This window comes from Anomaloglossus baeobatrachus, chromosome 1 (assembly GCF_048569485.1).
Source record: "Anomaloglossus baeobatrachus isolate aAnoBae1 chromosome 1, aAnoBae1.hap1, whole genome shotgun sequence".
NCBI classification, from domain to species: domain Eukaryota; kingdom Metazoa; phylum Chordata; class Amphibia; order Anura; family Aromobatidae; genus Anomaloglossus; species Anomaloglossus baeobatrachus.
In genome coordinates this window covers 798,163,339-798,188,164 of record NC_134353.1, presented here as the reverse complement: position 1 = coordinate 798,188,164, position 24,826 = coordinate 798,163,339, and the positions used below count along the sequence as shown (strand labels likewise).

The window sequence follows — 24,826 nt, the reverse complement described above, 5'->3', positions numbered from 1 at the left end:
GGACGGGACTATCAGCGGCGGCGGCAGCGAGAGGGGGATGGACATTGGCAGCTGAAAACATTGATTTTTCCCTCTCGCTGCCGCCGCCGCTGATAGTCCCGTCCTTCATGTGTTCCCCGAAGTACCGCTGTCCCCAGCGTGCACGCACAGGGGAGATGATGTGGAGGACGGGACTATCAGCGGCGGCGGCAGCGAGAGGGAAAAATCAATGTTTTCAGCTGCCAATGTCCATCCCCCTCTCGCTGCCACCGCTGATAGTCCCGTCCTCCACGTGTTCCCCGAAGTACCGCTGTCCCCAGGGTGCACGCACAGGGGAGATGATGGACCCCTCTCGCTGCCACTGCCGCCGCTGATAGTCCCGTCCTCCACGCTCCTGTCAGCTCCACGCAGTAGCGCGATCAGCTGAGCTGTCACTGAGGTTACTCGCGGCCACCGCTGGATTCAGCGGTGGCCGCGGGTAACCTCAGTGACAGCTCAGCTGATCGCGCGGCTCTCTTCAGTTGCTGCGTGGAGCTGACCGGAGAGGCGGTGTTTGCTGCTTCTCCGGTCACCTCCATGCAGCAGAGCTGGAAGCGACGCTGGACCATCCTGGATTACGCCGGACATGGAGGGCTTTGTCGGGCTTATTAAATGGGAAAACGAGGGAATTTGTTAGTGTTTTTTATTTCTAATAAAGGATTTTTTCAGGTGGGTGTTTATTTACTGTAACTTACAGATTAATCATGGAAGGTATCTCGGGGAGACGCCTGACATGATTAATCTAGGACTTATTGGCAGCTATGGGCTGCCAATAACTCCTTATTACCCCGATTTGCCAACGCACCAGGGCAAATCGGGAAGAGCCGGGTACTGTCCCAGAACAGCTGCATCTAATGGATGCGGCCATTCTGGGCGGCTGCTGACTGATATTGTTAGGCTGGGGGGCTCCCCATAACGTGGAGCTCCCCATCCTGAGAATACCAGCCTTCAGCCGTATGGCTTTATCTGGCTGGCATTAAAATTGGGGGGGACCGCACGCCAATTTTTTTTTATTATTTATTTATTTCTAATTTTTTTTTTTTCAATTCAACAAGCTTTATGGGCTTGTTTGAACTGAAAAATACATTAAACAATTGTTGACAAAACTGCAGCCAAAAACGCACCAAAAAAGCAGCAAAAACGCACCAAAAAAGCACCTACATTTTTTGTGACATTTCCAGGCTCTCTCTAACAAGGTGCAGTTTTGGCTGCAGTTTGTGAACACGAAAAAGAAGCAGCGTGCGCATGTAGCCTTATAGTGGCCAAGCTTGGAGTGTCGAGCCAAGGAGCCCAAAAGTTTCTGAAATCTTTTCACTATATTTATTTTTCATTCATGAGCAAAGTCAGAAAATCCCTTTAATATATTAAATAGCTTGATAAACATTAAATTTAATTCTTAATTTTGAAAAGGATGCACTACTCAAATATGAGATGCATGCCAGGAATGGAACATATTGAGGGGAGATACTAAAGTTAGGGACCATCCTGGATGGGTACATCTGGTCATAGTGGGATGGCCTTTGTGCTTTTTTTTTTAACTTAAAAAAAAAGTTAACCAACTACCCTTACCTTCATAGTTTACAAGGCAAAGGCCTCCACATTACCTAATAGATGTGCCTAGTACTGCATCTCTACAATTCGATCACATCTAGTGAAATGGACCTGAGCTGTAATATAAGGAACAGCTGCTACCGAATGTATGGAGCCGATCACTGGGGGTGCGAGGAGTAGAAGACCATCCGATCTGATGTTAGCGGTAATCCTAAGGTTAAGTCATCAATATTAAAGTGCCAGATAACCTGTTCAGAAAGTTAATTACATCTCCAATATTTATTGTATATTCAAAGGTGACATGAGATCTGCATCTAGCTGACGTGGGACCAGCATCTAGCTAGCTATCTGTTTGAGGTGGGACCTGCATCTATCTATCTGAGGTGGCACCTGCATCTATCTATCTATCTATCTATCTATCTATCTGAGGTGGCACCTGCATCTATATATCTATCTGTCTGTCTGAGGTGGAACCTGCATCTATCTATCTATGTAAGGTGGGACCTGCATCTATCTGTCTGAGGTGGGACCTGTTTCTATCTATTTGAGGTGGCACCTGCATCTATCTGTCTGAGGTGGCACCTGCATCTATCTATCCATCTATCTATCTAAGGTGGCACCTGCATCTGTCTGTCTGTCTGTGGTGGGACCTGCATCTATCTGTCTGATGTGGGACCTGCATCTATATCTGCCTGAGGTGGGACCTGCATCTATCTGTCTGAGGTGGGACCTGCATCTATCTGTCTGAGGTGGGACCTGCATCTATCTGCCTGAGGTGGGACCTGCATCTATCTGTCTGAGGTGGGACCTGCATCTATCTGTCTGAGGTGGGACCTGCATCTATCTGTCTGAGGTGGGACCTGCATCTATCTGTCTGAGGTGGGACCTGCATCTATCTGTCTGAGGTGGGCCCTTCATCTATCTGTCTGAGGTGGGACCTGCATCTATCTGTCTGAGGTGAGACCTGCATCTATCTGCCTGAGGTGGGACCTGCATCTATCTGTCTGAGGTGAGACCTGCATCTATCTGTCTGAGGTGGGACCTGCATCTATCTGTCTGAGGTGGGACGTGCATCTATCTGTCTGAGGTGAGACCTGCATCTATCTGTCTGAGGTGGGACCTTCATCTATCTGTCTGAGGTGGGACCTGCATCTATCTGTCTGAGGTGAGACCTGCATCTATCTGCCTGAGGTGGGACCTGCATCTATCTGTCTGAGGTGGGACCTGCATCTATCTGTCTGAGGTGGGACCTGCATCTATCTGTCTGAGGTGGGACCTGCATCTATCTGTTTGAGGTGGGACCTGCATCTATCTGTCTGAGGTGGGACCTGCATCTATCTGTCTGAGGTGGGACCTGCATCTATCTGTCTGAGGTGGGACCTACATCTGTCTGAAATGTCTTGCACATACTGTGGAAAGTTGGTAATAACGCTTTCAAAAACATGGGGACCATCAGAATATATATGTTGAAACAGAAATACTACATAAGAAGGAACTTTTTTTTTATCCTTAGTTGATGGTCATAATTACCTTTGTTTATATCAAGAATATGTTGCTGTTCTAGGCTAGAAAAAAAATGAGCCTTTCTGAATTTTTATCTTAAAGCAAGATTCTACTGTATATAAGTGTATTGTGCCTTTTAGATGAACCAACATTCTGCAAAGGAGCATTCTTACTAACTCTCTTTACTGACTATTGGGCTGTCTAAATAAGCCGCCACTTACCTGAACGTCATTACGGTCAAAGTTATTGGCAGCACATAGTTCTGCTTAACCAGGTGAGGTGCTGCCGATAACATGAAATTCTATGGGCAAGGAACAATCATATTAGACGATCAGTAGCCTGTATCTGGCCTGTCTAAAGCGGCTAGTAGTCAGAAAATTCTCTACACAGGATATTGTACCTCAACTATAGAAAATACCATTTTCTAAAACATACGACAGATGAAGAAAGCCTATATATCCCAGAATAGAGCTTGGTAAATGTTGGTGATCGCTCCCATCAGTGCGGAGGTGTGAACTGATTTGTAAGTCTGGATTGATTGGACACCAATTGTAGGGACATTTAACACCAGTAATGGGAGGGCAGGTTTTGTCATCATCCGGCTGATGGCTTGGTGAACAGTTTAGGTAGGCCAGCTGGTGAGGTTTATAGCACAGCCAGCCATTCCCCAAAGGACCCAGGCTTTAATGTGAGAGGTTTCATGATTTTGATGATGGTTTAAGTAAATTGTAATGTATCAGGTTTTGCTTGGTGGTTGCAAAATGAAGAAAATCTGTAGCGTGACTTTCATCCTTCAGAAAGCACAGCATATATTTGATATGGGTTTGATGTCTCAGGCATAGACTGTGAAATAGACGCTCAGAGCGGAGGGTGGGTTGGAGATTTAGCTAAATAAATAGAGCAAGATCCTTTGGTAATGGCAGTTTTGCTAAATCGTCAGCTTAGCAGCTACGGAAAAGCCCAATTTATGATGACTTTGTGGTGTTGGCTTAAGAAAATAAACATGACCTATACTTTAAGGTCTGCTATAGAGTCAGTGCCTTCATTGTCCAATTACGTGTCTTTAGATTTCCTCCACCACTTGGTGCCAGTAATTTACTGCAAACTTTATATGCTACAGCCAAAATATGCAACAAATAACCTCGGACCCATAACCACGGAGCAAACTATGGTGATGTCATCTAGATCAGAAATCTCACTGCGGAAGGAGAACGTTAGCTCAGCGCCATTTAATCTCAGCAGGTCCTCACCTTTTTAGTATCTACAGGAAGTAGGATAGGAATCTGGAATAAGCGGGAGATCGATGGCACGTAATAAACTCTACATCCCGACAGATGCAACCACTACTTACAGAAACACTGTAATATTATGACGCCTGTCTGTGGGTGTGAGGTAAGAGTACTCTAGAAAACTGAGTGAAGGCTAGGTTGCAAAGATACAAGTAACTCAAATTTTCCAAACCTATAAATTCACATTCAGCCATAAAGATTTAATATGCAAATTGCCTCTTCAGAGAGGAAGAGGACTGGAACTCTAGTGCCACCTATCAGAAGTAGCAATCCTAAAAGTCAACAGCAACCCTTTAATGATCCTTGTTGTATGACTTAGCAAGTATAAGCCAAACCAGAATCTCAATTTGCAGACACTGTATTTCGGGGTATTGCCACTTGTCAGTGCTAAGTATGAGATCTGATTTGGCTGTATGAGAGGCTAAGACTGGGATCTAAGGGGTAAGTGTTCTCCTTATGGAAAGTGATACACAAGATCTGACACGCCAGTATGAGGAGACTTAAAAGCCTTACATGCTCCTCTGGGAAATTTAATATGCAATTTGCCTCTTCAGAGAGGAAAAGGACTTGAACTCTAGTGCCACCTATTGGAAGTAGCCAAATCAGATCTCATACTTTGCACTGACAAGGCGCAATACCCCAAAACATGGTGTCTGCAAATTGAGATTCTGGTTTGGCTCATATATCAAGTCATATGACAAGGTTTGTTAAAGGGTCAATATTGACCTACTTCCAATAGGTGGCACTAGAGTACAACTCCTCTTTCTCTCTTAAGAGGCAATTTGCATATTAAATTTCCCATAGGAGCATTGCAAGGGGTTTAAGTCTCCTCATACTGGCATGCCAGACATGGCGTGTCACTCTCCAAAACCTACCCCTTACAAACCATAAAGATTGAAATAGTCCCTCAGAGTGTAGAGAAAAATGCAGTTACTTATGGCCGCCATAAAATTCTAGTTTATAAAAATAAAATAAAACTATACCATACTGTAATTTTTCCAATTGAAAAGTTTACTTGGAGGAGACTTTTCAATATAATTGTACATGTCAGATATTGTGGGCAAACACCAGAAACATACTGTAAATTTAGAGAAACAGGAGAAACACTGAGTATTATGCAAAACATACAAATTTATTAAAGAGGTTGCACACGTATAGACAGCAAGGATAGGTTAAAAACAACTACCAATAAATCATGGGGGGCACAGAGTATGAGGAGGCATGTAAAAAATTGATGTGATCACAACATAGCCGTGGGAGAGGTGGAACCCAGATACGCGTCCCTGACAACCTGTGCCACGGAGATAATCCTCCCCTCCTTACGTCAACACAGCTAGGGGCGGGACTTCCGGGAACTCCCTTGTCTGTGACATTCTCTGCCTTGTTTGGCTCGTGCCGGGTTGGTTCACTTTGTTGTCGGGGTTATGCGTCCCTGACACCATGTGCTCCTTCCCCGCATGGTCAGAAGGCGGGACATCCGGACTACTGGGCTTTTCCTGCACTACGTTTAATAGTAGGCTTTTTTACCATCTACATTATTTTTAGCATATTTACAATACACTGTACTTGGATGGGATATACATGCCTTATGGATCCTGCATGATATTTATGTTTTGAGCGATTTAACCTCTTTAGCCATGGCTGCCTGGTGCCACCCATTTTAGATGAACATCCTATCAAACTTTGTCTGGGCGGCTCTCTGAGTCATGACACACCTCCCCTCTCCCTGGGCTCTCGCACCTGATGGCAATGTTAATTTCCTATGGGGCTAGTTATACCTGCCGGGCACACTTTACCAGTAGGATTTTCTCCCTTGAAAAAGCATTAGCACCTTCGCGAAACGCGCGTTGGTAGGCAATCCTGCTCCTTCTGGGTATGTGCACTTTGTATATTTTGGCTATCAGAACCTGTCTTTGTTTTACCTTTATTGTAATACCTCTTTATGCCAGGTTTCATTTGTATGAGTCCTTTGGGACCCCGGTTGTTTGATACACTTGCACTTTAATGATAACCTTTTTTGCTACGCTGTTATTAACTGACCCAGGTATTCACACTGAGCTACATCCCTGCCTCTGGGTATCTCTATGACAATTATGACTTATTCTGATATATACTCATGATCATGATTCAACCACTGTTGTGGTTTTGTCTCCTTGGAATGCGGTCTGGTATTATAAGGACAGAACAGTATTTATCATAATTCCACATTATATACCTGATTACCGAATTCTGAGTTGACAGATAAATAATTAATAAAACTTTTCATTCACATGGTGGCCCTTTTTTAAACTGCTTTCTCTGTTTGCTCCACGTCTGTGCCGTTTGCATCAGATTGGCTTCGGTATTACCTCTCACACGGCTAACAGAGACAGTTGGTATCTGGGTTCCACCTCCCTCACGGCTATGTTGTGATCACATCAATTTTTTACATGCCTCCTCATACTCTGTGCCCCCCATGATTTATTGGTAGTTGTTTTTAACCTATCCTTGCTGTCTATACGTGTGCAACCTCTTTAATAAATTTGTATGTTTTGCATAATACTCAGTGTTTCTCCTGTTTCTCTTGTTATTGAGTAGTGCACGCACTCTGCCGGTATACTTATGCCAGCAGAGTGCATATTACATGGCTCTCCATGTGAGAATTTGTCTTATTATATACTGTAAATTTAGCCTCATTTCTTCGGCTACTTCCACACTTCAGTTTTTTCCCATCAGTCACAATCCGTTTTGTGACTGATGCGATGGATCCTGTGAAAAAACGGATCCGTTATAGTATTTTTTTTTAGCCGGCATAGGTTATTTGTCATTGAAAACCTATATGAACCCATCACAGAGAGAGAGAGATAGAGAGAGAGCGAGAGATAACGAGAGATAGAAAGACAGAGAGAGATAGAGAGCGAGAGAGAGAATTTTTTTTAACCAGAAAGGAATTTAGACATCTGAGCATGCTCTGTCGCTAAAAAACGGCTCCGTCACCAGAATCAGTCATTTCACAGATTCCGGCGCCCATAGGCTTCCATTACAAACAACAGATGTCGACGGATCCGTCGTCTGTTTTTTGGAAGCACACAAAAAACGTTACATTATACGTTGCTTCCGCCCGACAGTCAGTCACTCCACGACTGATCCGTCGCACGACTGATGCAACGCAAGGCCCATCAGTCACAATCCGTCGTTAATACAAGTCTATGGGGAAAAGACTGAATCCTGCAAAATATTTTGCAGGATACCGTATTTTCTCAAGGCGACGGATTGCGACTGATGGAAAAAGACTGAAGTGTGAAAGAAGCCTACAGATCATATGGAGCGGCCCTAAGCCTCAGACCACCTACAGTCATCTCCTCTGTGGAGGGCTGGAAACATTGAGTTGGTTCGGAAATGTGTACAAGGGACATATCTGCTGCTGATTTTCCAGAATGGAAACAGGACTGTGGCTAAATCCACAGCAAAAAAAAGCATCACAGCGGGTGAACTCCACAAGGATTAACAAAAATAATTATTGACAGATAATCCGCATCACGTAGATGAAACTTTGTGAGGTAATGTAATATGAAGCAGAACTTTAGATGGAAAATCCAGTGCATATATACATACCCTCACCAACTAATCTCAGTGCCACCAATATGTGATTTCAGGGGATGTCCCCAGCCTCACAGGTCATCACTGCCTTTACGTTCAGCTCGTGCAGAGACGTCGCAGAGAGTGGCTCGCTCTCCGGTAGACTACACAATACACATTACATGAGTGCCCATTAGCATCAATGGAATGCGGAAATAGCCTCGTAGGAAATGAACGGTCGCTCACAACTAAGTGGCATGGACTCGGCTGCTGAAACTCCAGACAAAGTATTTTACCTGGGGGCTTTAGCTGTTGGGGCGACCAGCAGTCTGACAATGTATCTTAGGGTTAAAGGGAATGTCACCAGGTTATTGTTAACCCATCTGAAAGCAGCAGAATCTACAGGAAAAGACCCCGATTCCATTGATGTGTCACTTACTGAGCTTTTTTGCGGTCATTTGGATAAAAATGTTCTCTGAATGCTGAGCTCTGTATAGCTCCGCCCACAACACTGATTGGCAGCTTTCTGTGTACACTGTATATGGACAGAACTCTGCCAGTCAGTGGTGGGGACACGGTTATATAGAGCTAATCTATCCAAACTTGGAAGAGAGCGGCACTCACCATCTCCTTGCGTAAAAGTCCACTTTATTAGAAAAGGTGCGTTAAAATTATGCGGGGAGATGTTGGGTGCAGGCACTCAGGAGGATGACGGCCTTTTTATGCAGTCCGCGCTTCTACGGGGCCTTTGAATGAAGGACCCATAGAAGCGCAAAATGGCCGTTGTCCTCCTGAGTGCCTGCACCCAACCTCTTCCCGCATGATTTTAAACCACCTTTTCTAATAAAGTGGACTTTTACGCAAGGAGATGGTGAGTGCCGCTCTCTTCTTCTAAGTTTGGATAATTTGTTGGACTTTCAACAAGCGTGCACCTCCTGCCAGTGTCACCTGGCGTGTCCGACCGGATTCCTTCCACCGGAGCATGTAACAAGGTAATTTCGGTGAAGCAGGACCACACTCTTTTCTGTTCTCTGTAATGATAATCTCCTGCTGATAAAATAGTAATTTTATTAAAACTACACCATGCAACCCAGTAAGCGACATCACTAGAATCAGGGTCTCTGTCTCTACATTATGCTGCTCTCAGATTAGGTGGCAAAATCTGGTGACAGATTCCCTTTAGCAAAGGGTCATGCAGTTTGGCCACCTCCTTTATTAATCAGTGTATCATCTATGCCCTGCAGTATCATGTAGTACTCAAGGAAGGCTGGAGTCAGAGGAAACCCTGCAGAAAATATTAGCATCTAAACTAAAAGTTCCCTATTCTGTTTTTTTTTTCCTAAATGAGAAGCATGTGCATATTAAATGTAATTATAAAAGCCCACAAAAATCTAACACTAAGAATAGCATGTGTGTTTGGTGGGAGAGTACAGAGCTTACTGGACAGAATCCATCACTCAATAACAGTACAATGTGACAAATAGTCCAATATGCGACAATAATGTACAAGTCATGCACATATGCTCAGCAGACTTTCTTATATTAGACAAAAGCAGAAACATACTTTCCACAATGGAAACATTCAGGAAAATAGATGATGTGGTGCCAAAAACTGCAGCAACCATATTAGTCAACAGCAATGATGGGTGACAGTGAGGCTTTGGAATATTTAGCGGCTCCATATGTAAGGAAAGGAAAAGAATAGATTATTTTAATAATATCCTTCATTTACATCTTTGAATGTAGAAGTGCCTATTATTTGGAAAGTATTAGGATCCTTAAAGGGAATCTGATTGCTTCCACCTAATCTGAGAGCAGCATAATGTAGGGGCAGAGATCCTGATTTCAGCGATGTGTGACCTACTGGCCTGCTTAGTGTAGGTTTCATAAAATCACTGTTTTATCAGCAGTAGATTATCAGTAAGGACTAAAGACCTGCTGCCATGTAGTCTTCCATAATCATCAGCTTTATATAACATTGCCCCCCACCAGTGATGGGCACCATTCTGCCTATGCAGTGTACACAGAAAGCTGCCAATCAGTGGTGTAGGCGTGATGTACAGAGCTCAGCATTCCCAAAACTGGTAGAACTGCAGAAAACACGGATTTTATCAAATCTACAGTAAACAGCACAATAAGTGATACACATTGGGATCGAGGTCTCAGATGGGGTAGTAAAAACCTGGTCAGAGATTCCCTTTACTATTGTCACTGTTGAACATAACACCCACTGAAATAAAGAATGTCTCCATTTTTGGACCCTGATTCCAGCGATGTCTCACTTACTGAGATGTTTGCTGTCATTTTGATAAAATCAGTGTTTTTTCTGCTGCAGATCTCGCAGTTATACAGAGCTCATGAATATGCTCGACTACCTGCAGCACCACATGTAGTCCTCTAATGATAATCTACTGCTGATTAATCAGTGATTTTATCAAAACTACACTAAGCAGCCCAGTAAGTGACACATCGCTGGAATCAGGATCTCTGCCCCTACGTTATGCTGCTCTCAGATTAGATGACAAATCTGGTGACAGATTCCCTTTATGCTGGATTGCTCGATCCTCCAATGCTGCAGAGGCAAAGCGGCTTAGAGGTGTGCAGAGTGAGGCTATGTTCATACCTTGCATTTTTGCAGCATTTTTTTTTTTAGGCAAATTGTACGTTGCTTTTTACAGTATCAACAAAAGCTATGAGAAATCAGAAATTGATTGCTGACACGATTGCTTTTTTTCCTGACTGAAATGGAAAACTGCTGCATTTTTTGCATAATGTTAATTCTTAGAGTGTTTTCTCACAATAAGGAAGTGCAAAAATGGCAAACGTGCGTTTTTACAGCTTTTTTGGTGAATAAAATAAATTTTATTAATCAAAAGTAAAGTAAAGAAAAACTTTGCATAAAAAAACCCAAAACACTAAAAATAAAAGAAAAAAATCAGCAAAACTTGCTTTTTGTACGCAGTTTTATTGCCAAAAGAGCATTTGCCTGTAGGCAAAAACGCAACATGTGAACATAGTTTTAGGGCCTGTGGCGCAACAAATTGTCAATTAACAGGAACACCTCACCCCCCAGGAAGCAGCGAGGGCCTGAAAATTCAACATGAAACAACCCCTATATCTTTCCTTGCCTGATTGTAGATTTCCAATTTTCACTCTAATGGGGAATGACAATGTATTTATTTTATTTATTCCATAGCGACTTATATACATCATCACTGTCCCCATTGGGGCTCACAATCTACATTCCCTATTTGTACGTCTTTGGAGTGTCGGTGGGAGGAAACTGGAGAACATGGAGAAAACCCACACAAAGACGGGGAGAACATACAAACTCCTTGCAGATAGTGTCCATAGTGGGATGTGAACCCAGGACCCCAGCGCTGCAAAGCAATAGAGCTAACCTCTGAGCCACCGAGCTTCCCACCTCCTTGCCTGGTAAAGGTGATCAGCTACCTCTGATAACAGGATCAAGAGATAACCACTGAGCCACTGTGCCCCTCACCTCTCTGCCTGGTAAGGCTAGTTTCACACATCCGGCTTTTCGCCGGTTTGCCGGTTCCGGCGCACACCAGTACAGTGTATACAGTAGAGTGGCAGCGCGTGAAGCTCCGGTCACATGCTGTCATGTGACCGGAGCATGTGACCCGGAAGTTACAGCGCTGCCATTGTACTGTATACACTGTACTGGCGTGCGCCGAATCTGGCAAACCGGCTAAAAGCCGGATGTGTGAAACTAGCCTAAAGGGGATCAGCTACCACTGATAACAGGATCAAGAACTAACCACTGAGCCACCGTGCTCCTGAACTCTCTGCCTGGTATGGGTGGGGGATCAGCTACCACTGATAACAGGATCAAGAACTAACCACTGAGCCACCATGCTCCTGAACTCTCTGCCTGGTATGGGTGGGGGATCAGCTACCACTGATAACAGGATCAAGAACTAACCACTGAGCCACCGTGCTCCTGAACTCTCTGCCTGGTATGGGTGGGGGATCAGCTACCACTGATAACAGGATCAAGAACTAACCACTGAGCCACCGTGCTCCTGAACTCTCTGCCTGGTATGGGTGGGGGATCAGCTACCACTGATAACAGGATCAAGAACTAACCACTGAGCCACCGTGCTCCTGAACTCTCTGCCTGGTATGGGTGGGGGATCAGCTACCACTGATAACAGGATCAAGAACTAACCACTGAGCCACCGTGCTCCTGAACTCTCTGCCTGGTATGGGTGGGGGATCAGCTACCACTGATAACAGGATCAAGAACTAACCACTGAGCCACCGTGCTCCTGAACTCTCTGCCTGGTATGGGTGGGGGATCAGCTACCACTGATAACAGGATCAAGAACTAACCACTGAGCCACCGTGCTCCTCACCTCTCTGCCTGGTATGGGTGGGGGATCAGGTACCACTGATAACAGGATCAAGAACTAACCACTGAGCCACCGTGCTCCTCACCTCTCTGCCTGGTATAGGTGGGGGATCAGCTACCACTGATAACAGGATCAAGAACTAACCACTGAGCCACCGTGCTCCTCACCTCTCTGCCTGGTATGGGTGGGGGATCAGGTACCACTGATAACAGGATCAAGAACTAACCACTGAGCCACCGTGCTCCTCACCTCTCTGCCTGGTATGGGTGGGGGATCAGGTACCACTGATAACAGGATCAAGAACTAACCATTGAGCCACCGTGCTCCTCACCTCTCTGCCTGGTATAGGTGGGGGATCAGCTACCTCTGATAACAGGATCAAAAGGTCTCCGACCCATCAGACACTAATTGCTAATTTGCATAAATGTCTAATTTGGAATACCCCTGTGCAAATAGGAAATGTTATAATTCAGTCTATTAAATATAGTGCGACTCTTTGTATATAACACATGACAATCACACTTACAAGCCATCAGCATATTAGAACAAATAGCTCCCAGTAAATGGAAAACAGTTATTAAAGCGGACATTAAGAAAATCGGAGCAAAACACTCGGTGACAGCTGTCACTCAAAGCCTGGCATGTACAGAAACCCCCGAGACCAGGTCAGCTCCCCGGAGCAGGGACGAGACCGGCACAGACAAGGTTCAGGTATATTATAGGGGTGAACAAATAGCCAACAAACGAATCCCCAAGGACAAATATCAATGGTGGTGGAGCGGAGGGATAAAGGCGTGGGCACAGTCATGCCACCTGTGACTGGCATTGGTGTCAGCCAGGCTCAGTGTCAGCGCGGCATATTGATTTCTCAATTACAATATTCTGCCTTTGGATGAATACGCTTCCTGAGGTTAAAATGATTGTTTCCTCATAATTAATTCTTCTTGGACATTTGGATTAAAAGAAATGACATATTTGTAATGGAAGAGCTGGCAGGGTGACAAAATGCTGCGCCTCTGAATACCTAAACCTTGAACGTGTCCTCCACCTGTTTAATACGTATGCAGCATTCCCCTGTAATCTGATCAAGGCTGGAAGAATTCAGGGAAGCGTAAAAAAATTAAAAAAAAAAGAGAACCCCCTAAGAAGTATTTTGACCGTGTGACTGCACCTCATTTAGAGCAAAAGCCCCGAGGGACGGGTGCAGTTTGGAATCCACCTTGGATGCCAAATTATTTGCCGTGCCATTATTAATATTCATCAGAAACTTTAACGAGGAGTGGGCCACAAGGAGCGCTGTGCAACAAAACCCAACGTGTTTAAGGCCTTGTGCGTATGGTACATTTTTGTTGGTGCAGTTTGTTGCCCAAATCTGCATGTCTATCCTTATGCCAGCAAAGTTAATGAGAATTCTGAAGAGCTGTGTGCACACCGCTTACTTTTTCCTTGCAGTTTTAGGTGCAGAAAAAAGAAGCAGCAAGTCAACTGTTGGTGCGTTTTTTTTCCTGGTAATTGTATCCCTTTCAACCATTGATTTAACTAAAAAACGCTTCTAAAAACGCATACATTTTTTTCTGCAATGAAAACCTCAGCATGGACGATCGCGCTGATCAAATTCTTTATGTTATCAATTCTAAGTGCGACAGAAATAAAGGTTTTTTCTTCTCTTTCAGTTATCCATCGTCTTTTTTTTTTCTACCTTTGCTACATGACAATTTAGATTTGTACATTTTTTGTTCCTATTGGATAGACATATATATATATAAAACATCTACAATCTGAGGTTGTTGCAGGTGGGAGGCTGACCTTTGTGGCATAGTTTTTTTTTATTTATTACCGTTTTTACGTCTTCCTGTGTAATAGCTCAATTCCGACAAGTAACTACTGTATATTGCAGGTGTGACAACATGGACTCTGTCAGTGCCTAGCATGGGTTAAGTTTCTTAAAATTCAGCAAGACAGGATGATAGTTTGTTTGTAAACGGGGGATAAGCCCCTCATTTTTTCTACATGACTCTTAGGGTCCCGTTACACGTAGCGACGCACCAGTAATCCGACCAGGCAGGAATTGCTGGAACGTCGCTACATGGTGGCTGGTGAGCTGTCACACAGGCAGATCTCCACAGCGATCAGAGATCAGCCACCAGCGACCCGTGTAACGACGGCTCCCTGCTGGCTACCAGAGGAATCTCCAGTAATGCCAGGCCTGGATTCAGTTACCTGCATTGCACTCCAGAGCTCTCAGCTGCAGCCTGGTCTGATCTCAGAGTTTGCAGGAGTGCCCCGCGAGCAATGAGTGATTGATTCGCCGGCGATTGCGGTTCAGTTCATAACAGCTGTGGACAGGCCGGGCTGCAATCCGGAGTTCAGGTAAGAGCACCGGAGATCAGCCCGGCATGTCTTCAGCTGTCATGAACTGAACCGCAATCGCCAGAGAATCAATCACTCGGTGCTCACGATGCAGTCAAGGCTGCACTCTGGAGCTCGGGTGAGAGCACCGGAGTTCAGTGCAGGTAACTGAATCAAGGCCTCGCATTACTGGAGATTCCTCCAGTAGCCAGTCCGACGCTGGGCACTCGTTGGTCTCCCGCCGTCAAACATGCCGATGCGTGCTGCACAGCGGGAGACCAACGAGCAAAAAATGGTCCTGATTGTTTTGTCACGATCAGCGACCTCGCAGCAGGGGCCCGCTCAATGCTGTTTTTCACACACAGCGATATCGCTAGCGAGGTCGCTGAAACGTCACAAAACCTGTGACGTTTCAGCGATCTCGCTAGCAATCTCGGTGTGTGTGACGGGGGTTTTAGGGGTCTAGTGTTAAAGTTCTTGTAGACTCATGTAATTGCCTTGGCCAGTGAAGGTCATACACCCAGACAAATCAATTATGCAAACCTCCCATTGTATTACTATGTGTAGTGCTAGATGCGATGTAACTTAGCTGTCTCTCCCTCGTCTCTGCCAGAGACCATTACTACTAGGGATATTTTGTATACGGCTTGAAATGTAGCCAATAAGTGTCCAGTCTTTTCCACCAATCGTGAAGACCCCAATAGTCTGAATGGAGAGCTCAGGGGTATAAGAAGGAGGACTGTCCATTGCCCGGCTAGACTCTTGCTACACGATACCAATCTAGGATCTGCTTCTAGCAGCTTCTGATAGTCATTGTACATCTATATAAACCACCCAGCACAAGCGATGTGCTGAGCGAGCGAGGTGCTGAACTGAAGTAAAGTGCTGAATTTAAGATAAGTGCATAGTTTCAACACAATTACATAGTGGTGATAACTGTAATTGTTGAATTTCATTAGGGAATTGTGTGTCTGTTTGTGATTCTGTGAAAAGGGAAAAAAAAAACAAAAAAAAAAACAGGGTCATCTGTCGCCGAGACCGTGAATGCCGAACAGTGTGTTGTCTGCCGGGTGCTCGGGTTCGGCATATTGTGGATCGGATAGACAGATTGCTGGGTGGGGCTGGGGAAAACCCAGCGGTCATGGTGCACATTGGTACTAATGACAAAGTTAGAGGCAGGTGGAAGGTCCTTAAAAATGATTACAGGGAACTAGGAGAGAAGCTGAAGTCCAGGACCTCCAAGGTGGTGTTTTCAGAAATACTACCGGTGCCACGAGCGTCACTAGAAAGACAGCGGGAGCTTAGGGAGATAAATATGTGGCTTAGAAATTGGTGCAGGAAGGAAGGGTTCGGGTTCATGGAGAACTGGGCCGACTTCTCAGTCGGCTACAGGCTCTACGGTAGGGACGGGCTGCACCTCAATGGGGAAGGTGCAGCTGTGCTGGGGGAGAAAATGGTCAGACGGATGGAGGAGCTTTTAAACTAGGATCGGGGGGGAGGGAGGGTAGTGGAACAAATAAGGGGATAGATAGAGCAGATAGAGACAGTGAGACGGTAGGGGTCAATGAAGGATTAGGGGGGGATGGGACATGCAAGGAACGTAGGGAGGCTAGGAGTAATAAAGGTGTTAATAGGATTAAATGTCTACTGGCAAATGCAAGAAGTCTTGCAAACAAAATGAATGAATTGGAGAATCTTATGTCAACCATGGATTATGATGTGGTGGGCATTACGGAAACCTGGCTGGATGAAAGCCATGACTGGGTGACAAATATACAGGGTTATAGTACATTTAGGAAGGACAGGAAAGGCCAAAAAGGTGGTGGGGTGTGTATATTTATTAAATCTAACCTAAAACCTGTGTTGTATGATGACATTGAGGGGAACAGCAACAATGTAGAGTCAGTATGGGTAAATGTACATGGGGAGGGGAATAATGGAAAAATGCTAATTGGAGTTTGCTATAAGCCTCCTAACATACCTGAACAAATAGAGGGTGAAATGCTGGAACAAATTGAAAAAGCAGCTAATAATAATAATCGGGTTCTTATTATGGGGGATTTCAACTATCCAGACATTCAGTGGGACATAGAATCCTCTGGTTGTGCTAAAAGATGTAAGTTCTTATCTACCATTCAAGACCATTTCCTCTCTCAGATGGTAGGTGAACCGACCAGGGGAGATAATTTGCTAGATCTGGTCCTGTCAAATAGACCGGATACAATTTCAGATCTACAGGTCCGGGAGCACTTGGGCACCAGCGATCATAATATGGTAAGCTTCAACGTAATATTCAATAGAACATTTCAAAGGGGGAATGCTAAAACCTGGAATTTTAGGAAAGCTGATTTCAACAAATTAAGGGAAGAGCTTAAATGTGTAGATTGGGACAAAGTCATGGTAACTGGGGATACCGAACATAAATGGGGTAAGTGTAAGGATATACTACTAGAGTCCTGTAAAAAACGTATACCCTCTGGTAATAAAATGTCCAGGAATAAAAAGAAACCACTATGGATAAATAAGACTGCACAAAGTATAATAAAACAAAAACAAAGGGCATTTAAAATCTTAAAGGCTGAGAATACAGAAATAGCATTGCAGGAGTATAAAGGTATCAATAGGAAATGTAAAAAAGAAATCAAACAAGCAAAATTAGCTACTGAAACAAAAATCGCCAATGACATTAAAATAAATCCCAAAATCTTTTATAAATACATTAATGCCAAAAGGAAAACAAAGGATAGTATCGGCCCCTTAAAATATAACAAGTTAGTTATAGAGGACAAACAAAAGACTGAGATATTAAATAGGCATTTCTCATCTGTATTCACCAAGGAACTGACTGTACCAGGGATCATTCAACAAGTGAAAAATCAAAGTCCACCACCCGATATAATTAATTTAACACAAGATGAAGTACGCCTACGTCTGAGTAAATTAAACATTGACAAATCCCCAGGGCCAGATGGCATTCATCCACGAATATTGAGGGAATTGAGCTCCGTAATCGACAGACCGCTGTATCTCATCTTTTTAGACTCACTTGTAACAGGGTTGGTGCCTCAGGATTGGAGGATTGCTGATGTGGTACCGATATTTAAGAAAGGTAAGAGGGTAGATCCAGGCAACTACCGTCCAGTAAGCCTGACATCAGTAGTATGCAAAGTTTTTGAGGGCATTTTAAGGGATGACATGCAAAAATATATTAGAGAAAATAATATGATAACTGACAAACAGCATGGATTCATGAAAGATAAGTCGTGTCTAACCAACCTGTTGGGGTTCTATGAGGGGGTAAGTTCAAACCTGGATATTGGTAATGCAGCTGATGTGATTTATTTGGACTTTGCAAAGGCATTTGATACTGTACCACATAATAGCCTTATACTAAAGCTCCAGAAGCAAGGACTAGGGGACACAATATGCAACTGGGTAAGGAATTGGCTAAAAGATAGGAAACAAAGAGTAGTCATAAATGGTACATTCTCTAAATGGGCTATAGTCAGCAGTGGGGTCCGCAGGGATCTGTGCTTGGACCGATTCTTTTTACTCTCTTTATTAATGACCTTGTGGATGGGATTGATAGTACAGTGTCAGTCTTTGCCGATGACACCAAACTATGTAGGATATTAAAAACTGACCTGGATAGTACAATATTACAAAAAGATCTGGATAAGATGTCAGAATGGGCAGATACTTGGCAAATGAGATTTAATGTTGATAAATGTAAAGTAATGCACCTAGGACGGAGTAATCCTATAGCTGCGTATACATTAAATGGAAGTAAACTCGGGACTACAGAACAGGAGAAGGACTTGGGTATTCTCATTACAAATAAGCTGAGCAGCAGCACTCAATGTCAAGCAGCAGCTGCTAAAGCAAACAAGATTTTAGGGTGTATAAAAAGAGAGATTAGATCCCGTGATCCCAACGTATTGTTACCCCTCTATAAATCTTGAAGGCCACATCTGGAATACGGGATCCAGTTTTGGGCTCCACATTTTAAAAAGGACATTCAGAAGTTAGAGTCAGTTCAAAGGCGGGCAACTAGACTATTACAAGGAATGGAAGGCCTCTCATATGATGACAGGTTGAAAAAGTTAGATATGTTTAGCTGAGAAAAAAGACGTCTCAGAGGAGATCTCATTTATATGTATAAATACATGTGTGGTCAATATAAAGGACTGGCACATGACTTAGCGATTCCGACACCTAAATAGGAAAGGGTTCTTTATAGTTAGAGCGGTCAGACTGTGGAATGCCCTACCACAAGAGGTAGTAATGGCAGATACTATAACAGCTTTTAAAAAAGGGCTGGATGATTTCCTCAGTACACAAAACATTGTTGGTTATAAATGACTTAGTGACTAAATGTAGAACTGGTGGAGGAAGGTTGAACTAGATGGACCTAGGTCTTTTTTCAACCTAAGTAACTATGTAACTATGTAATTGGCAAGCCATAACCGAACCTGGATCATAATACTACATGGACTTCCGCATCGAATGCAAGGATTCGGCTGAGATATTAAGGACTACCTAAGGAAGGAATTCCTTTTGGGACAATCCGGTCACCTCACTACAGGCTTTGCGGCCGTCAGCCAGCTTCCTAAATCTGGTGTTATTCCATTCTCGGTGGGTGTCCGCCGAAAGTGGGGTGCTGCTGGTTTGGAGTAAGTAGCCCTGGAAGCTCTGAGGCATTGACATTCTAAATCCTGGTGAGCCAGCGGAAGGGTGAGAAACTGTTGCCGGTTACATTCTGTGGTTTTGCTGGTTATGTGCCATATGCCGTTAATTGTTTGGGGATCCAATAATGTCTTAATTTTGTGATTCCCTCACCCTGTGTTGTCTGAGTAGTGTTCCGCCCACGGTTAAGGAGGTCGGGCGTTCAGTTGGGATGAGCCCTAGGCCAGGCTGTATTTCTAAAGGTAGCCGGGTCCGCGGACGAGAGCACCCACTGACCCCCGTGTCTCCACAGCAGTGACTATACTTCCCACAATGAACTAGAAGGGAGCGCAAGGAGCCATCAGCCAAACTGGGACTGTCACTGTGGGAGCCTATGGATCTATAGGCCATAAGCAATGAAACTGTAACATTACAGTATATCTGGAAAAGGTGGCAAATGGATTATTATTATTATTATTATTATTATTATTACTTCTAGTATACAATTGCACAACATCATAAAGAAAAACCTGCTTTCCTCTGGTTATTTAAGCAGCCGTAACCCTGCCTCTGTCACACTAGCATACTGTGTATAAAGCACCTTGTGTTTTGCACTCACCCATATCCACTGTGACCATGGTGGACTGGTTCTCCTGCGCGGAGGTCTGGTCCTGGTCCATGCTGCGTGAGTCATCATTGGTTTCCAGATGGCTGTGACTGTGCTCTGACCGCAACTCAGAATACTCATCTTCTTCCCTGCAAAAGAAAGTGCGACCGTTACTCAACAACCGTTACAGAGACCGTTACTCAACAGCAGAGACTTTTATGTTCAAGTGGAAAGTCTCCTTCAAGTTGAACCACTGGATACCAAGAATAAAACAGACATTTCCTAAGTAAACAAATTTACAAATCTGAAGGCTAAGGTCACATGGCGGAAACCTCAAAATACATTATTCTTCACACCTGCCCTTCACCTCCTGTTATTTTCAATGGTCACCAGCATTGTATATACAAGGCACAGAATTTTCCATCATGGATTTCAAACTCTCTTGGCGGAGACTGAGAGGGGCAAACACCTGTGCAGACCCCCGGCGTGTCACACTGCTAATCCAAGACAGAAGGCAGTCTGAGATCACAGTGTTAATATATAGTATGTCTATACACAGCCAATGTGCCCCGAGAAGCATTAACATGGCTACACATGGGGGCGCATTATTGGTACATTATCTGGATATATAAACATGGCGTCTTATACCAGCACTCCCCCATGGAGATAACACTGAAGTTATTACGTCGCATGAGTAATCTGCAATGGACTAATCCTGGGCACAGCATACAGCCTGGTCACTACTGTATATAGGGGCTACAGCACAGTGACTCCAATGGACACACTCCCGTTTTTTTTAGTTGGCATGAATGGCTGGATGTACGGCACATGGCTTTTTTTTAATCATTATAAATTCAAAATATAGCAATAAAACCGGCTTACCATTTGGTAATCTACATAACATTGTGAGGTGCTGGAGTGAATAGTTGCCACCAAATCTGATTCATTGACAGCGATACAGAACCATGTAACATTACCCCCTACAAAATAATTGTATAATTGTATTTTTTTTGGGGGGGGAGGTGTCTGGGGGGTAGTGTCACCATCTATTCGAATAAAAACAACAAGCTACATTTTCCAGTTTGTCAAGCAGGCTACTGGAGCACACACAACAGACTGACTGTTTTTGTTGTCAACTTTACTGTACAGACTGAGACATGGACAGCAGAGACATAGTCAGGATAGCAATAGAAAACAGACTGTATGTATCGCTCCTGTGCTCCTGCTCTGCTCTCTGGTTACTGCAGTCTGTAGATCATTACTTCCTGGCGCTATCAGTAGATCACAATTCAATTATCATTAAAGGGGTTGTACATTACTCTGACAACCTTTTTTTAAATACCAAATTCGCTAATGTAAAATAAAAATGCCATATAACGCCCATACTGGTGCCAGTTCGGCGATGTCTGCGCTGGATCTCCCAAGGCCCACATGACATGGTTATGCCACATGAGCCCTGCAGCCAATCAGAAGCCGCAAATGGGCTGCTGTGCAATCACTTACTTCAAACCATAGACATCCAGGGAAGGTGTGAGCACTTCTGTGTCCAGTAATGGCTGCTGATTGGCTAAAGGGCTCACAATGTCATGTGAGCCCCAGGAGACCATGCGACAACATTGATGGAAATGGGGTCAGTAAAGGAGGAGAGTATAAGGTATTTTTATTTTACATTGGGGAATACAGTATTTAAGAAGTGATTGTCCAAGTAATGGACAACCCTACGCCCAGAAATGAAGTGGAATTGGAAGTGCACACAATTTTCAACGTGACTGTTTAAAACTTCTGGTCACTCAATAATATAAAGGAGATGTGGTGAGTTTCCTACGTTATAGGGAGGTAACATGTCATCTGTATCACGGAATAGCTTATGGCCATCGGAAAATGCCATGAAACTCATTGTAATTGTAGGGGAATTTTTTACATTTTCATTTGGTAAAAGTAATACAATAGAACAACATTGCTAGTGAGAAGGAAACATTTTGGTGGAAAGAATAACTAAATAAAGTGTGAATGTCTAAGAGTTCAGGTAATGGTAGAGAAATATCAAATATTAAAGCACACAAACTAAAGAAAAGGCAGATAAATTGTCATTCCTCGTAACAGGGGGCATCTCTAGAAACAGGAATCAGATGGCTCTTCCATGACTATTTTGGAAACCTTTAGTCTTTTTATCCCAAACTCTATTATACACCATAGCCTCAGGGTTCATCCTGGTCAAAAGGAGGCCTGGAACTTACCAAGAAACACATGTACTTTGCCCTTTGATGTTCTAATGAATATCATCCTTATTTTTCTTTGGCCACAAACAGAAAGACAAAAATGTGTCTCCAAACCCCAAGATGCCTTTTTAAAGGGTCAAGTATCTCAGATGTAAAGCTTTTTTTTTTTTTTTGTCAGTTTTGAGGAATCAGATACATAGGCACATTTCGCCAGCTGCTGCAGAACCTCATAACTTACATCCTGGCAGCAGAATCTCAGAGAAGGATCCACCCTGACAAAGCCGTCACCTTACAGTTTTTGGATCTTCAGTATTTCCGTCCACCCAGATGAGCCCTAATCTTATTGCCGCCTGAGGAGAACTATACAATGGCCCCTCACCCACCCAGCAGTAAAATATATCAAATTTGTGGTAATCAAAACACAAACGTACAAAAATCCCAAATTAAACCATATTTATTTATTTTACTTGGTTATCCAGGGCCACAGCACTTTATAGACCTCCTATATCAGTCTATTATAGAATATACTGTACCCTCAAAATTGAGAGTAATCATTAGGATAGAGGATAAATTACTATAACGTAGGGTGGGATCGCTGGGACCCTCAGGGATACAGAGGACGGTGTGCTGCAGCACCCATCTGAATGGAGCAGAGGACGAGCATGCCCAACTTCTATCAAAGAAAGCAGAACCATGGACAAATGTGTCTTTGAAATGGTCATAGATGAATAGAGCGGATGTGTACAAGCGTGACCTTATATACACGGGGCTCTGCATAGCCCTGCTCTCTGCATCACTGGGGTCCCAGCCGTCCGACCCCCAGGACCAGCAAGATATGGAAAGAAGATGACATTTCACCTTGGGACAATCCCTTCAGCTCTTACTACCTTGGTTCACATGGCTAAGTTACTTTTACTTCGACTTTTGCGACATTAAAATGACTGAAGATCAGTAAATCTTTACCAACCAGTGGTTGTCTAAAAGCCTGACAATACAGATAGACCGAGCTCCAGATTCACAACGAGCAGTCGGTCATAAATCATTCACATAGATTGTTCTTGGCAACACGAGTCCCGTTTTATACAGGACGATGCTCTGCAGAGAACAATTATCACGATGTGACTGTAGGAAGGAGAGGAACAGGGGCTCCTATGCTGTGCCTCAAGCTAGGGGTCCCTAAGGTATCCATAACCTCAGGGTTACCCCTAATGGCGGAGATGCCAGAGTCCCATGCCTGGCTAAGCTCCTGACCAGAAATGATCTCATTCCCCCCTCCTGCCAGGAGGCAGGAGAGATAGAAAAACAGTTAAAGACAGACAGGGGAAAACCAAAACGCTAACAAACAGCAAAAACACAGGAACCAACAATGAGAGACTCAGGAGAAAAGCAAGAGCAGGAAGGTAGCAACAAAATGGGTTAACGCCACAAATGCACACAGCAACAAAGACTACAATCGCCAGTTAGTCTGGATCACAACACCTCACCAGACCAGTTAAGATAAACTATAGATGGCATTAATGCAAGCGTCCAGCCAGCATATATAGGAGCAGATGTGATTGGCTACCCCTCAACATGGGATCAAAGAGGACTCACAAGCATCCCAGCATAGATTAACTCTTGCTTGCCTGCCAATGAACTACCAATCTGTTGGTCGACGCCTGAGTCAGCCTGCACTGATCACAGACATCAGAGAAGTTATCAGGCGGAGTGTAGGAATCTGTACAGATCCAGATGCTGCCATGACAGTAGTCGATGTTTGTTTAAGCAAACAAAAAATGTGTGGGATTCTCTGATGCTGATTGCACGCGACTCACTTGCCATAGACTTGCGCTATTGTAGCGGGCGGAGGAGGGGACGCTGCGCTCTCCCACTGCTCGGGTCCGGCCGCTGCTGCTGCGGCTCGGTGGTGGCTCGAGCGGTGGGCCGGATCCCGGGGACTCGAGCGGCGTTCCTCGCCTGTGAGTGAAAAGGGTGGGGATTGATTGTGGGGATTTGGTATTGTTCGTGACGCCACCCACGGTTGTGGTGAAGTTGGTGACACCACCGCTGCTCTGGATGGGGATCCTGGGAGCGATGACAGGGAGCAGCCTGGATGTTAGTTCTCCCCTCCGTGGGTAGGGGTTTGGTTGTCCCGGGGCCCGGTGATGGGGTAGGGATGGATGGCAGGCGGGTTACGGAGCCTGGCGAGGTGCAGGGTCGCGGGGGCAGCGCTGTGCCGCACGGCACGGTGGTACTCACTCAGCCAATGATGAGGACACAGTTCTCGGTAAAACACTCGGCTGGATGGACGGGTCCCACAGACGGCTGCGGTGTTGTTTCTCCCGGCAGGTTGATGGTGACTGCCTTTCCCTGCACCTATGTAGTGTAACAGTTCCAATGGGTTCCCACCGGTAACCCGCTCCCCAGCTTGAAGGTTGCTGAAGGAGCCCCTTTTGCCCGCAGGCTCTGGCTCTGGGAACTTTAGCCTTGGCGGTGACTGTTTCCCTCTCTCGGTTGGACGGTTGCCTTCTGTCGGGACTTGGCTGCTGGGAAACCCAGGAGGTTCCCTTCGCTAACGGATTTGACAAATTCACGGCGACTCCTAGCCTTGTCGGGGTCCGTAAGCCCCTGCCGGATGGTGCTGGCTTCTCTTTGCGTACCGGTCCGGTACCGCTGGGCCACCGCCGTCCACGGTCCTTACGGTTAGCTCCA

General features: G+C 44.6%; 1 protein-coding gene across 3 annotated transcripts in view; it reads right to left on the bottom strand.

The window, feature by feature from the left end:
• Positions 1 to 24,826, bottom strand: part of MCC (MCC regulator of Wnt signaling pathway) — a 498,291-nt gene that overhangs the window by 163,496 nt on the left and 309,969 nt on the right. For all 3 annotated transcript variants that reach the window (XM_075325006.1, XM_075325007.1, XM_075325008.1), the window contains one exon: positions 19,929 to 20,065. In XM_075325006.1, coding sequence (XP_075181121.1) covers positions 19,929 to 20,065 — 137 coding nt within the window. The remainder of the gene's footprint in view (positions 1 to 19,928; positions 20,066 to 24,826) is intronic.